Source organism: Kogia breviceps, chromosome 12 (assembly GCF_026419965.1).
Source record: "Kogia breviceps isolate mKogBre1 chromosome 12, mKogBre1 haplotype 1, whole genome shotgun sequence".
Lineage (NCBI taxonomy): Eukaryota > Metazoa > Chordata > Mammalia > Artiodactyla > Physeteridae > Kogia > Kogia breviceps.
In genome coordinates, this window is record NC_081321.1 from 96979260 (window position 1) to 96994169 (window position 14910).

Below are 14910 nucleotides of genomic sequence, written 5' to 3' on the forward strand. Positions count from 1 at the left end.
CGGCCAATGCAGGGGACACGGGTTCGAGCCCTGGTCCGGGAAGATCCCACGTGCCGCGGAGCAACTACGCCCGTGCGCCACAACTACTGAGCGTGCGCTCTAGAGCCCGCGAGCCACAACTACTGAGCCTGCGTGCCTAGAGCTCGTGCTCCGCAACAAGAGAAGCCACCGCAACGAGAAGCCCGCGCGCCGCAACGAAGACCCAACGCAGCCAAAAATAAATAAATAAATACGTTCAAAAAAAAGAAAGAAAGTTATGCTGTTATGATTACTGTATAGTTTTTGCGCCAGGATACAAAATATCTCGTTACAAATTATCATAGATTTTACCCTATAGGAACAAACGCTCTTTATGGTAATCATACTGTAGTATCAGTATTCCTTAAGTCATAATATAAAATAAAACTGCTTGCCATGATTTCAAACAGCCTGCCTGCCTAGCTGGCTCCTTCCCTGGAAAAAGAACTGGCAGGGAAATAGGTGAACTGACCTGGGGAGGCCAGCCATACAGAGATCTGAGCCACGACTGCTCAGGGGTGCCCCTGCACTTCCAGCCTCCTACTGGACTGTGGGACTGTGTCCAGAGGGGGCATCTTTCTCTGATGGCCACAAAGGCCCCAGAGAGGCTACTACCAAGAGGTCAGAGCAGAGACAGGGGCTAGCCAGAGGGGCCCAGGCAGCCCATGCCTTTCACATTGCAAACATTTGAAATTGCCACTAAAATTCATGCAAAAATCATTCCCTTGGGCTCTGCTATAAGTGTCCTTGGAGGCTGAGCTGCCGGATTTTGCTGGGGGCGCAGCCCTGATCTGACGAGGGTCTCCTGCCACCTGCAGTGACTATCCACCTGGAGAAGCGACGGAGACCCCTTCCCACAGCATGTGTCAGAGCAAGACTCCTGTGTGCTGCTAATTATCAGAGACAAGAAAGGAAAAGGAGATGCTGCCTTAAGCCTTCTGTTCTGACTGTGGCTTCAACACCACTTCCTCTCACACCAAGCTCTACAGCGCAGCGACCAAGTAGAAAATAACTCATTTTCTGAGTTTACTCAATTACATAAGATTTAAATCTCCATGACTCATAACCAACCTCTCGTTTTATTTGACGTCAAAGCAAACATAAAGGAAAAGGGGAGAGAGACCCACGTAACGAGGTAATCACTCCCGCCGCCAGTGAGGAAAGGTCCCCTTACCGAATAAAGCTGAGGTGGACACCAAGCGAGCGGTGTGACCCCGAGCAGTCGATGCACAGGAGCACCCCGTGAGTGACGCTGGCCCAGCTGGGGTTCTTGGCACCGCAGTCAAAACACACCTGAAAGGAAATTTCAGAATTCAGTTATTCATCGATTCGTATTTGCCAAATGAGCCATCCTATAGGACAAGACAGGATTTGGCGTGAAAGCTGCTTAATCTTTACAATTTAAACTGATTATTAGAGGGAATTCCCTGGCAGTCCAGTGGTTAGGACTCAGCATTTTCACTGCCAGAGCCCAGGTTCAATCCCTGCTGGGGGAACTAAGATCCCACAAGCTGCACGGTACGGCAAAAAAAAAAAAAAAAAAAAAAAAAAGAATACTAGATAAACAAACTGGTTATTAGAAAAATATCTCACCTAGATTTTCTTTGAACCTCAAATTTCTATTTCTTTTATTATTATAATAATGTTACTGTATTATATAATTATATATCAATAGACTACTAATATAATGCATTAATTATATAAGTTATATATTACTGCATATCTATTACAATAGTACGTAGTATGCGTAGTGAAGAGAACTTAGATGTGTTTATTGTCTCAAATATTACTCATGCATGAAGCATCAACAGGGCTCCTACCAGTCACATGAATAAACACTAGACAGGGATGTCCCCTGCTGGAAACGCCCAAGGCCTTACCGTCCCCTGGGCAATAGCTCTCTGACAAATGGCAGGCGTCTGTGCATATTTCTTCTCTCCCCAGCCAGAGGAAGAGAGTCCCCGGATGCTCCCCTGGATCCTGCCCTCCTGGTACTCACCCCCTCATGTAATCCCCACCCTCGATTTGCCCAGGAGGCCTGTGTGACCAATGATATGGCAGAAGCGCTGGCGCGTCCCTTCCGGGGCGAGGTCATAAAAGACCCTGGGGCTTCCTTTCTGTCTCTCGCTCTCCCCCCGGATCACTGGCTCTGGGGGAAGCCAGGTGCCGTGTCTTGAGGACACTGGGTCACCCAGTGGAGAGAGCCACGTGGAGAGGAACTGAGGCCTTTAGTCCAACAGCCAGTGAGGAGCGGAGGCCAGCTGACCACCATGTGAGTGAGCTCGGAGTGGAGGCCCCAGCCTTCGGTGACTGCAGCCTCCCGAGAAGCCCTGAGCCTGCCTTCCTCAGCACTGACTAAAGTCAACATTCTTCACCTGATAACAAGAGCACAAATGTACTTTAGAATACACCGTGCCTGTCGTGGAAATGAATACTTATGAGTAATTAGAGCCAGGACAACAGGACAGCTAAAAATTCCACAAATAATAGACTTGTTTTGAATTGTTTTCCAGGAAAAATAAAGCCATATTTTAGCTAACTGAGCCACCCCCAGATTCCTGGCCCTCAGAACCTGTGTGAGACAACTTGTGTTTGTTGTTTTAAGATGCTGAGCTTCGCAATAGACGCTAATAGAGAGAGCTGTTCCTGCGTGCAATGCCGTGTCCTTCATGACCTCTGCCCCCTCCACTCTGTCCAGGTCACTGTTATTACTCAGACACACAGCTCACGTCCGAGGAGTGGGCCCCCTCCTGCACAGCCCGGAGCTCCTGCAGGGTCGGGGGCCCTTCCCTCACCTTGCCTTCCTCCTGTATCTGCACAGAGCTCACACGTGGCTAATTCTCAATAAATGTTTTCTGTGTGTTTCTTCATCTCCCACGGAGCCTGAAAAATAGTGATCTACCCATACAAAGCATTTGGGAAATATATGTTAATCAAATGAACAACTTACAAAACTTATTACCAGCTCAAAAATTGGCACCAGCTCCCTCAACACTGAAGTCAAACATTCTTCATCTGACAACAGGACACAAAAGTACTTTAAAATACACAGTGCTTGTCATGGAATTAATATTTGTAATTAATTAACATCAGCACAACGGAGTGGTAAAAGTTCCACGAATAGGAGGTTTTTTAAAAAGCCCCCATCTTTCAGGTATGCTTTATAGGCAGAGCCACCTATGTGAAGGCTGTCTCAACTGAAACCATCAAGAAAGATCGGGGGTGCTTCCCTGGTGGCGCAGTGGTTGAGAGTCCACCTGCCGATGCAGGGGACATGGGTTCGTGCCCCGGTCTGGGAAGATCCCACATGCCGCGGAGCGGCTGGGCCCGTGAGCCGTGGCCGCTGCGCCTGCGCGTCCGGAGCCTGTGCTCCGCAACGGGAGAGGCCACAGCAGTGAGAGGCCCGCGTACCGCAAAAAAAAAAAGGGGGGGGGCAGAAGGGGCAAAAGCCTGTGCAGGAAATGGCCCTGTGCAGGGACATGACCCAGAGGTTGGGCGCACACAGCCCAGAGCAGGCAAGTCTGAGAATCACTCCCAAGGTGGTCGCAAGGCTGGTTACGAAAAGACAGCAGCGGGGTTTCTAACAAGTGGCCTCAGAATCCTCCTGACCCACCAACTAAGATGAGGAATCGCAGGCCTCTCGCCTTCTGAGATGACCCACACTCCCGTCTGTGGAGTGTGTTTCTCCCAAGGCCGTTCTCGCCTTTTGAGACAGACCACATTCGGTCTACAGAATATGTATCTCTCTAAATAAATCCATTTCTGGACTCCCCTGGTGGCGCAGTGGTTATGAATCCGTGCCTCAATGCAAGAGACACAGGTTCAAGCCCGGGGCCGGGAAGATGCCACATGCCGCGGAGCAACTAAGTCCGTGTGCCACAACTACTGAGCCTGCGCTCTAGAGCCCGCGAGCCACAAGTACTGAGCCCACGGGCCTAGAGTCCGTGCTCCGCAACAAGAGAAGCCACCGCAATGAGAAGCCCGTGCACCGCTCGCCACAACTAGAGAAAGCCGGCACGCAGCAAACAAAGACCCAAGGCAGCCAAAAAAAAAAAGAAAAGAAAAATTCTTCTTTCTCCTGAAAAAAAAGAAAGAGATGAGGAATTGCAGAATGTAGCTCTGTGAGGGCTGGCGGCTTGTTCACCTGAGCTGAGTGCTGAGCACTGAGCCTGGCACAAAGTAGGCACCGAATGCAAATACAGGTGGTGGAAGAGCTCACGAGCCGAGACTGGGCCCTGTGGGATCTGAGGTCAGAGGGCAGTTCGACATCCAAGTCTGGCTCTCTGCTGGAGCAGGGACTCCATTTTGTTTTGACGGGCAACCCTAAACCAAAGTGGAGATATGGTTTTCTAAGCAGAATATCAGTTCTTATGGTGATAAAAAGTAGTTTTGGACGAACAATTTGTTTTGCCACACGGTGAGAGTAATTACTATGGAAATCACAGCTACTATTGCGTGTTTGCTCCATGTCAGGCACTGTTGTCGGCCAGCGGAATCTTGACAACAACCCCATGAGAAGGTGCTGTTCTTATGCCCATCTGGGCCAGCTTCCGGGCCTGTGTGTGATCATCGCGGTCACACAGGCCACTGCACACAGAAGGGCCCATGGGTGCTTAATGCTCTGCCGTCTTATCTTGAAATTCTTAGTACTTTTCAAACAAGGGCCCTGCATGTTCACTTTGCACATTGCAAGTTCCCTGCAGAGTATATAGCGCCAGTTTTCATCCCCCGGTTAGAGAAAACTAAGGAAACATGAAGTTAAGTGTCATAGCTAAGACACGGTATCACAGGGACCGGACCCTGGGCGGTCTGCCCCGGAGTGCACGTCACCCCTTCACTACACTGCCTCTTACCCGCCAGGCAGCCCTTTATCGGTCCTCCAGGCACTAGATAGACCATCTGCTTCCTGAAGGCAGGAGCCTGTCTCTTTTTCCATCAGTACATCCTCAGTGCTCTGCAGTGCCCGGCACGCTGCAGGTGCTTAACCGATATTTGCTGAATAATTCAAACAATCAATAAAACACTAAGGGAACAGCAGAGACAAGGGAGGATTTCACAAACTAGAAAACTGACCCTCTGAGTTAAAACCTTTGATCCAGAGTAAAGATTCATCACACATGAGAGGGAGAATTGGACACCACATTCTAAAAGTAAACCGAGGTGTTTTTCTTTACGTACTTTCCTGTCTTGTGTGTCTTAGAGCTCTTTTTAACCATCTCATTTAAAAAATGCTTATTAACTCTTCCACATAATTAAAACTAGTTTTCACCTTTGCTTAGGTAATGGTTTCTTATTAACAATCAAATAAAAAGTCTTAATCGAGAAATGTAGCACAATACTGTGGAACACTACCAGAAAATATTTTTGCTCAATGCTTTTATGAATCCTACTACAGAATATAAAATTTTCTACAAGTGTGTTGTTCATAATTAAAATAACAATAACAACAAAAAATGGCTGACATGTATCGAGGGCCAGTATATACAGGTACTGCTCTAAGTGCCTTTCTTGGATTTTCTCATTTAATCCTCACAATAACTCTCTGAATTAGATCTAGTTCATGCCCCATTTTCAGATGAGGAAAATAAGGCACAAAGTAGTCAAGTAACTTGCCCAAGTTCCTGACAGTCAGGAAGTCCCAGGGTCTGGATAACAATTTACAAGCAAGCCCACACATGTCCCTCCAAAGTGTTCTTGGTATAAAGACACTGACTTCTTATTTAAAAGGGACATCTTTCAATGAATTCAGTTAAAGAGAATATACGTCGGGTTTCTGAGATAAAGCAGACAAAAAAATGTACAGTTTCTACACTGCTAACCAGATCCTAATCTGGTCTAGTTTACATCAACCCCTCTTTATGAACAGATTAATCTAAATTTGAAAATCAAGAAAATAGCAAAGAAATCGGCACTGGAGAATTCCTGGAACCTTTCCCCTCCTGACTTTCCTATGTTCATCAGATATCACCTCCAATACACTGTTTCCTTGCTCGCTTCTCTTAGGCTGTAAAAACATGGGCTCCCCTCCACCTAGACCTAAAACAAAGACATCTAAGTTTTATAAAACTCTGGGACTTTCTTTCTATGCCATCATGTCATGGCACAGAGTCCACGTTGACACGACGGCCCTTTGCACTGTCCAGGTTCCACTCTGACCTGTGATCCTCAGCGGAGGGTGTCACTTTAGCCCGATGTGTCACCACAACATCTCCAGCCAGTAGCGAAAAGTTGTAAGAGTCATGGGTGGGGGGAAGGGACAGTCTCTGGAGATGGAAAAAAAAAAAAAAAAAAAAAGGAAAACCCCCATCTCCAAAGAGAGAGACAAAAGGGAAGGAAGGGGAAAGGGGTCGTGGTGGGCTTTCTTAGAAAGAGACAAGAGCGTGAAACCACTTAGCAGTGATCACTTAAAAGCTTTATCAGACAGGGAGACTGAGGCTGCCACCAGAGGACACAGCTTCCCTGAGGAACTTCAGAGGTGAGCTCGGAGGCGGGGAGGGGGCGAGCCGAGCTTCCCCGAGCGCCCAGCGCTACCAGCTGGAGTTTCTGGCCCGGCGCATGCTTCCCGGCTGGGTCATAGGTGGCCTGCGGTCTCCGCCCCCAGTCGCAGGAGCCGCGGGTACGCCCCCTAGCCCTCTCTCGGGCCCCCGAGCTCGCCCCCGGCTCTCTCAGGAACTCGTGTCCACTGCGCCCCCACCAAAAGCCGCCTCCGCCCCCCCGTAAATTCCCCGGCCCGGTGTTAGGAGCCCACAAGTGCCCGCCACCGGGACCCCCAGATGCTCTCGCCTCCCGCCCCCAGGACTCCCAGGTGCCCGCCCTGCCTCAGACCCTGGGGTGCGCCCCTTCCCGGGCCCCTCCCTTGCTGAAGCTGAGGGGCGGCGCACAGTCCGGACCCAGGAGAGGCCCAGCCGCTGCGGCCGCACAGTGCGACGTGTCACAGGCCGGGCCGGCTCCTCCTCCCGCGGCCGCGGCCACTGGCGCCGCAGGGGCCGCCCGCAGGGTCCGGCAGCGATGCCAAGCAAGCCTGAACACGCCCGGCGGCCGTTACCTTGTTGGTGGGCACCGACCGGAGGCGCTTGAAGATGGTCAGGATGTCCTGCTTGCTGGGGTCCCCCATGGTCACCAAAGAAACGAGGCGCAGCTGGCCCCGCCAACCGGGAAGGGCAGAGGAGGAGCGGTTGACGCCTCCGGGAGGTAGACGACGGCCGAAGGGCGGGGCTGCCCGTGACGATCAGACCCGGCCTCTCGATGTCCCCGCCCACTGCCGGAGCGCACGCGCCACTCTCCCCGGCGGCCCTCGCTTAAGTGCCACTGGCCCCGCCCACTCAGGCCCCGCCCCGGTTCCTGCGCAGGAGGCTCGCGCGCCTCCCCCAGGCCTCCACCGGGCCTCTGCTCCTGGCAGTGTGTGGCGAAGCCCTACCCGGGTCGGGTTTGTGCCTATGCGCACGGCTGGTCGAGCCACCGCCGCTGCGGCTGACGGACTGCTTCCTCGGCTAAGGTCCTCTCACCTCCTCCCCGTGAGAGCGGCGGAACCTGTCACTCCAAGTGGCGAAGGAGGAAACTTGCGGGGCAAGGGCCTCCCCGCCGGCTCCCCACACCCGAGGACTCAGTCCAGGCGCCGGGTTTTCGCTAGTCGCCTGAGCCCTGGTGGGAGGCGTCCTGTGGCGAAAATGATCAGTTTGCGTTCTGTCAATGAGAGAGTCAGCAGTTCTCCTGAGGCAAAAGGCGCTCAGTCAAATCTGATGAATATAGACAAGAAAAGAAGCTGGCCCTTTCCTCCTACCCTTCGGCTGACATTATTAGCTGGAGGGTTTAAACGCTTGGAGAAAGGTGCCTGTTTTGCGTTAGTGGGTGTGGAGCCACTAGGTAAGTGTCACCTGAGGTCCGCGGGTCAGGAGAAGGATAACAGGTTTTGGCGTCAAATGCAACACCTTGGCTCCAAGCTCAGTCCAGCCAGCTCCTTCCCAGTTCTGTGACCTTGGTCAGATCACGTCTCTAAAGCTGCGTTTGCTCCTCTGTACAGTGGCGTGAGAGATGGGGAATCAGTGCTGAGCAGTGCAGGGGAGCAGCTTCCCAGTGAAGCCCTGGGAAAGGCTTTGGCACTAGTGGTCTTTCAACCTGTCTGGTTAGATGCCCTCAGGGAAGTTGGAAGCTTGCAGGGTTGGAACTATTCCGAGGAAGGGAAATGTATCACCTTACAGAACAGTAAGTTACTTTTACAGTAAGTTTCGGCTGTGACTGAAAGTTCTGCCTTGTATTGAGTCAAAGTATATACATACCCTCTGTACTTTGTGTCCCCAGGTACGGGTTTGACCCTACACAGAATACCTGGCATGTTTACGAGTCCTGTGCTTTCTGATGGGAACGGGAACGATGGTCCCATTTACTATTTGGAGTTGAAATCGTCTTACCAAGTTATATATCAGATTCAGGATATTGTACTCCAGTCTCCAGTATAGAGACCCCTGAGAAGAAGAAAAAAAGTGCAGCGAAGTGTAGACAGTATCTACACTAGTTGGGGCATAAGGGGACACCCCCCAAAAAAAATACATTTGTACACCCATCTTTCTCTTTTCTATCATCTGCTTAAGCATTCTTCATAGAACTTATTATCACCTAATGCCATAATGTGTAATACTCCCCTCAACTGAATATAAATTTTTTGAGATCAGATGTATTGCGTCTACCTCTCTATCCCCAGCACCTAGAACAAAGCCTGGCACATAGTATGCATTCAATAAGGATGCGTGGAATGGGCTTAGAATGTAGAAGTCTGCAAAGAACGTCACTCCTAACATAATAATGAGAAAAGGCTGGATAACCGTTAAAATCATAACTTCTCTTGAGCCCATCAGAGAGCTGATTGCAAAGCAACCAAGTAAACTGAATTCCAAAGAGAGCCTAGCCTCTCCAAACACACTTGGAACAAAGAGCTCTTTCACCTTTGGCAAGGCACAGGGGAAAGAGGTGGCTGCCATACAAGTGGGCAAGAGGAAATCAGTTAAAATTTTAATGAATTCTTAGAGGCCAAGCATGGGCTAGCATGTCAATTTGGAATAGCTAGGAGCCTCAGAAACAACAAGAATTTACATTCATTCACAAGCTCTTTTCTGTAAACCTCCATCAGAAATCTTTCTTCATGAGAAAGATGGAGACAGAGATCTCGGACACCAGAGAGAAACCCCTTGGTAGGGCAGGCATCCAACTTTTGGGGGACGGGCACAAAATCCCACCCGCTTCCCTTCTCTCTTAGAAAGCAAAAGCAGCAAATTCACTCTCCCTCAGGCTACAAGCAAAGATCCATTGCTGCCAGGAGTAGAAGCAAATTCTAGTAATACCAAATCCTGAAGAGGATAGGAAATCCTCTTCCTGTCGAAGGAGGGTAGGCAGAAATTCATTGCTTCAGGTCTGAGCATAATAGAACACAGAAGAGCTTCGAAAGAAGGGCCCAGCCAACAGGCAGGCCCACGTTACCTTCTGGGTACAATCCTTGCCATCTGTGTCTTATGGGGATATCCTGGTGTGGCTCTGGCCAAGTGAGACAACATTTACTTTATTTAGTCCATCCAGTCGGACAGGAGCTTGCTGAAAGCCAAGTGCTACTCTAGGAAAAACCAGACATGCTTACATAGTCATATGATGAATCACAAAGTGAGAATAAGCACAGATCTCGTCCTTGCCCTGGTGGACTTTAGTTAGTGCTGAAAAGAAAACAAATTGCTGACTTAAAAAAAAAAAAACACCACACACACACACACACCACACACACACACACAACACACACACACACAACACACACACACACAACACACACACAACACACACACACAACACACACAACACACACACAACACACACACACAACACACCACACACACACACACAACACACACACACACAACACACACACACACATTGTAAGAGCTGTGAGTTGAATTTATTCAGTGTCTTCCCGAGGACTGTAACCCAGGAGACAGCTTTTCAGAAAGCCTTGATGTACTGTTCCAAAGAGGTGAGCGAGGAGCCACGATATATATGAATTTGCGGGGGGTGGGGGGGGCTGGAAAAAAACATGTAGTTGCACATCAAAAGATTACTGGGAATCACAAAAACAGACATCTCAAGTCAATGACTTTAGTGCTTTTCTCTGTATGGGAAGATACAAGAATCTGGGGTTACTGAAATTTTTCCTTAGTTGTGTACCTTAACAATCTCAGGGCCAGTATCCAAAGGACAGAATGATTCCTGTTTTTCACCATATCCTGAATTCCCCTCAGGTACACTGTCAGTGGGTGACTGCAGTGACTGTTGGCTTGATCCCTGTAGAACTGGAATGGCAGGCAACTTACAAAGTGAACACTATCTCAGACATGCCATTTCCGTATAGGTCAGATACTTTTGAAAATGAGCTCATGGAATCATGAGCAACCTTACCTGCTTTTTAAAAAAAAATTAATTTATTTATTTATTTATTTTGGCTGTGCTGGGTCTTAGTTGCAGCACGTGGGATCTTTAGTTGCGGCATGTGGGCTTCTTAGTTGTGGCATACATGCGGGATCTAGCTCCCCGACCAGGGATCTGCACTGGGAGCGTGGAGTCTTACCCACTGGGCCACCAGGGAATTCCCAGTCTTATCTGATTTCCACCAATCCGTATATGCTCAGGCAGTGCACCTATTAGCAAACTGAACTTGGGTCTGCTTGCCCGCTGCACAGCAAAGCCAGTTTACTGACACTGGGTTGTGGTGAAGGAAAGCACAGTGTTTATTGCAGGCACCAAGCAAGGAGAATGGGCAGCTCATGTTTCAAGACCCAAACTCCTCGATGGTTTTCAGGGAATGGGTTTTAAAGGCAACATTTAAAGGCAACATTTCAGCTCGTGAGCTTTCTTCTGATTGGTTGGTGGTGAGTTAGCAGGGTGATATTTCAGGAACCTTCTGGTTCCAACCAGTCAGTCTGGGGTCAATGTGCTTGGGGTCAGCGTGTAGTCAACAACCTCCACCTGCGTGGGGTCTTAGTTTCTGCAGAACAACTCAAAGATGCATCAGATTATTATGGCAATTGTTATGAGGAGGAACTAGGAGTCTGCTCTATCGATGAACTAGTTTCTTGACTGCTTTTCCTTTGTTTCTGCATTTCCTCACTTCCTTGATTAGTAGCTGCTTGAGTCTGGCCTCTGGAACTCAGGGAAGTTCTGGGAGACGAAAGCCGTTGTTCACAAACAAGAGACAGGGGACCCAGAGGGGCTTTTGTACCCAGGAGGGCCCCACAGAGTCCTGCTTGGTTTCACACTTCTGGAAATTCACAAATGCCCTCTCCGCCCCCGTTTTTTTTTTACTGCACTGTGTGGCTTGTGGGATCTTAGTTCCCTGACCAGGGATTGAACCCATGCCCCCTGTGTGGAAGCACGGAGTCCTAGCTCCTGGACCACCAGGGAATTCACCTTGATTGATTTTTTAAAAAATAAATTTATTTATTTTATTTATTTATTTTTGGCTGTGTTGGGTCTTCGCTGCTGCACGCAGGCTTTCTCTAGTTGCGGCAAGCAGGGGCTACTCTTCATTGTGGTGCACAGGCTTCTCACTGCAGTGGCTTCTCTTGCTGTGGAGCATGGACTTTAGGTGCGTGGGCTTCAGTAGTTGTGGCACGTGGGCTCATAGTTGTGGCTCACAGGCTCTAAAGCGTAGGCTCAGTAGTTGTGGCGCACGGGCTTTGTTGCTCCGCGACATGTGGGATCTTCCCGGACCACGGCTCGAACCTGTGTCCCCTGCGTTGGCAGGCAGGTTCTTAACCACTGCACCACCAGGGAAGCCCCTTGATTGATTTTTTTAAAAATAGAAATTTAGGACTTCCCTGGTGGCACAGTGGTTAAGAATCTGTGTGCCAATGCAGGGGATGCGGATTCGAGCCCTGGTCCGGGAAGATCCCACATGCCGCGGAACAACTAAGCCCGTGCGCCACAACTACTGAGCCTGTGCTCTAGAGCCTGTGAGCCACAACTTCTGAAGCCCGCACGCCTAGAGCCCGTGCTCCACAACAAGAGAAGCCATTGTGACAAGAAGCCCCTGCACTGCAACGAAGAGTAGCCCTCACTCACCACAACTAGAGAAAGACCACACACAGCAACGAAGACCCAAGTCAGCCAAAAATAAAATAAATTTATTTTTTTAAAAAAGAAATTTAAGCTAATGCCATTACCGCCTTTAATGGGATAAAAGATTTAGAATCCTCATTACTGTGACATTTAAAACATTACAATATTATAAAAAATAATGGGATAGTGAAATGAAAAATTATGTTTACACAAAACCTGTACTTGAATGTTTATAACACATTTATTTGTAATCAAAAACTAGAGACAACCGAAATAGCCTTCACTTGGACTAACAAACCATGGTAAATTCATTCAATGTGAACTACTCACAATAAGTAGTAACAAACTGATCCATGAAACCACATGGATGGATCTCAGAGGAATTATGTGAAGTGAAAGATAAGACAATTTCAAAAAGCTACATATAGTATGATTCCATTCACATGACATTCTGGAAAAGGCAAAACTATGGCAACAAGACAGATCAGTGGTTTCCAGGGGCTGGACATACAAGGAGGGGTTGATTACAGAGGACCAGGCAGAAATCTGGAGAGTGAGGGGACAGTTCTACATCTTGTTTGTGGTGGTGGTTACATGACGTATGTGCATTTGTCAAATTATACACTAAACAGGGTGCATTTTACTGTATGTAAATTATACCTTAAAAAATTTAAAAAAAGGGAAACAAAGACGTGCTCAGCAATATGAGACTTCTAACACATGGAATGTCATGCAGCCATTAAACATTTTTAGTGGAAGCGTATTTAGGGACAGGAGAAAATGCTCATGATCAAATATTAAGAGAATGAAGCAGGGTACCAAACTACGTTTAGAGTATGATCCCAATTTTGTAAAAACACACACATTAATGATAAGGGTTTTATCATTAAAACACGGGCACATGTGTATGTATAGAAAAAAAGACTAGAAAAAAATGCACCAGAATGTCAGCGGTATTACCTCCGGATGTTGGGACGTTAATGTTTTTCTGAATACTTTTGCTTAGCTTCCAAGTTTTCATCTGAAGCTTTGTTCCTTTAACAGCTACAGAGTGGTCATTAACACTGTTATTTGAAAACTGTTACAGAGGGGCAGGAGCAGCCTGGCAAATCTTGACCAGGAAGTGGCCAATGAGCTGCTCACAGTTCGCTTGCAGTCAGTTTCACCTTGTTGAGCAAACGCCATCCGGCTCGGGGCTGTTTGTTCTCAGACTTCTTGGCCAGGCACTCGGGTTTCTGGGGCCTTCGGTGGCCATGCTGCGTGTCAGGGCTTTAGCCCGCTGACGGCCGCTGTTAGTTATTCTTTCCTCAGAGAGTGATGTTATTTATGCAGTTCATTTGTTCATCTGTCCCTTCCTTCCTTCATTTCCTAGCCTTTTCCACGGAGGATGTGAAGAGGTCTAAAACAGTCCAATCTGAGTTGTACTGGGTGGTCCCAAACTGATTTCGTTTCTTCTTTTCAAGTTCGCTCCAGAGCACTGGGGCTAGAGAGAAGATTAAGGTCCAGTGTCTGCACCAAGGAGCTTGCTGTTTAAGCAAGAAGACGCGCCAGTACTGGCACTGAGGTGCTCCAGAGCACGGAGGAGGGCCTTTCAGGTCGGGCGTCTCCGAAACGGGGTAACTCCCATTCTGGTAGGTATGGGTTAAGGAGCGCCACGGGGTGGGGGTGGGGCAATCCTCGCCCTCTGACGCAGGCGACCTCGTTGTCCAACAGCACAGCCTCGTGGGCAGGGACTGCGCTGCACCAGCCACATCTGAACCTAGCGAGCTTGGCTGTATAGGGTACCTTGCGCAAGTTACCTAACCTCTCCGTGCCGCAGGTTCCTTACCTATAGAAATAGGAATAATAATATTTACCCAGTTCATAGGGCTGCTTTGTTAAATACCAATAAATGTTAAAGAGTTTAGAACAGGGTCTGGCACAGAGTGAAATACAAATGTTTACTATTATTGCCATTTTATAGATGAGCAAACCAAGCCTCGGAGAAATTAAGTATTTTGCTCAAGGTAACATAGCTAAGTAAGGTCCCACAACTGGAGCCAAGTTTGAGTGCAGAGAATATGACCTCACAGTCCATGCTCCTAGCCACTGGCTTCGTTTTTACACCTTTGTAAGACTCATTAATCTTCGGAGAAGCAAAACATATTTTGTCAGATTTTGGTGCGGAAAACCCAGGCTTCTTCTGTACAGTTTCAGAGATGGATTAATATATGGCTTGGAGGAAGCATTCACGCCCAGCCTCCGGCTGGGGAACATCCGGAGTCTCCATCTGGGGTCTGCATGCTTTGCTTATTATCGGCTTGAGTTAGGATGGTGTTTGGGGGTGAGACCACGTTCACAACAAGGTGCCTCATATTTGTGTGTTTTAACAAGCACTTTCACATTCTTGACCCCAAATGATGATGAAAAAGAAAAGATAGCAACCATTTCCCCATTTTCCAGATGAGGAAACTGAGGGTCAGGGACACAAGGTGTCCATCCGACCCTCATGAGGCCCCTCTCCCTCTCCTGCGTGGCTGCCTCCTAACCCTCCCTGACCCTTGCCGGGGATGGGAGTCACTCTGGCCTGTGTCCCTTGCTCCCTGGGCTCTCTTTGTCCATGCCGTGCCCGCCTCCTCGGCCCAGACTGTGGTTGGTCAGTCTCTGGGTCCCCAGAGCTGGGTCAGCAGCATCTGCTGGTTGTATGAACAAATCAAGGAGGACACGGAATTGCTGCTACTTTGGGCAGCTCTGACTTGCTCAGAGGGTGGTCCTGGGTCAGCGTCAGCTGGGGACTCGTTAGATATGCAAGCCCTGGGCCTC

General features: G+C 48.8%; 1 protein-coding gene across 2 annotated transcripts in view; it reads right to left on the reverse strand.

The window, feature by feature from the left end:
- The window catches only part of ARFGAP3 (ADP ribosylation factor GTPase activating protein 3), a 50705-nt gene extending 43083 nt beyond the window's left edge, over window positions 1-7622 (reverse strand). The window contains exons 1-2 of one of the 2 annotated variants that reach the window (XM_059080918.2): window positions 7064-7622; window positions 1193-1311 (exon numbers count right to left, since the gene is read on the reverse strand). In XM_059080918.2, the coding sequence (XP_058936901.1) occupies window positions 1193-1311; window positions 7064-7132 (188 nt within the window). In that variant the 5' untranslated portion in view covers window positions 7133-7622. The remainder of the gene's footprint in view (window positions 1-1192; window positions 1312-7063) is intronic. The other variant, XM_067010328.1, reaches the window with a different exon arrangement.
- Between the last annotated feature and the right edge of the window lie 7288 nt (window positions 7623-14910).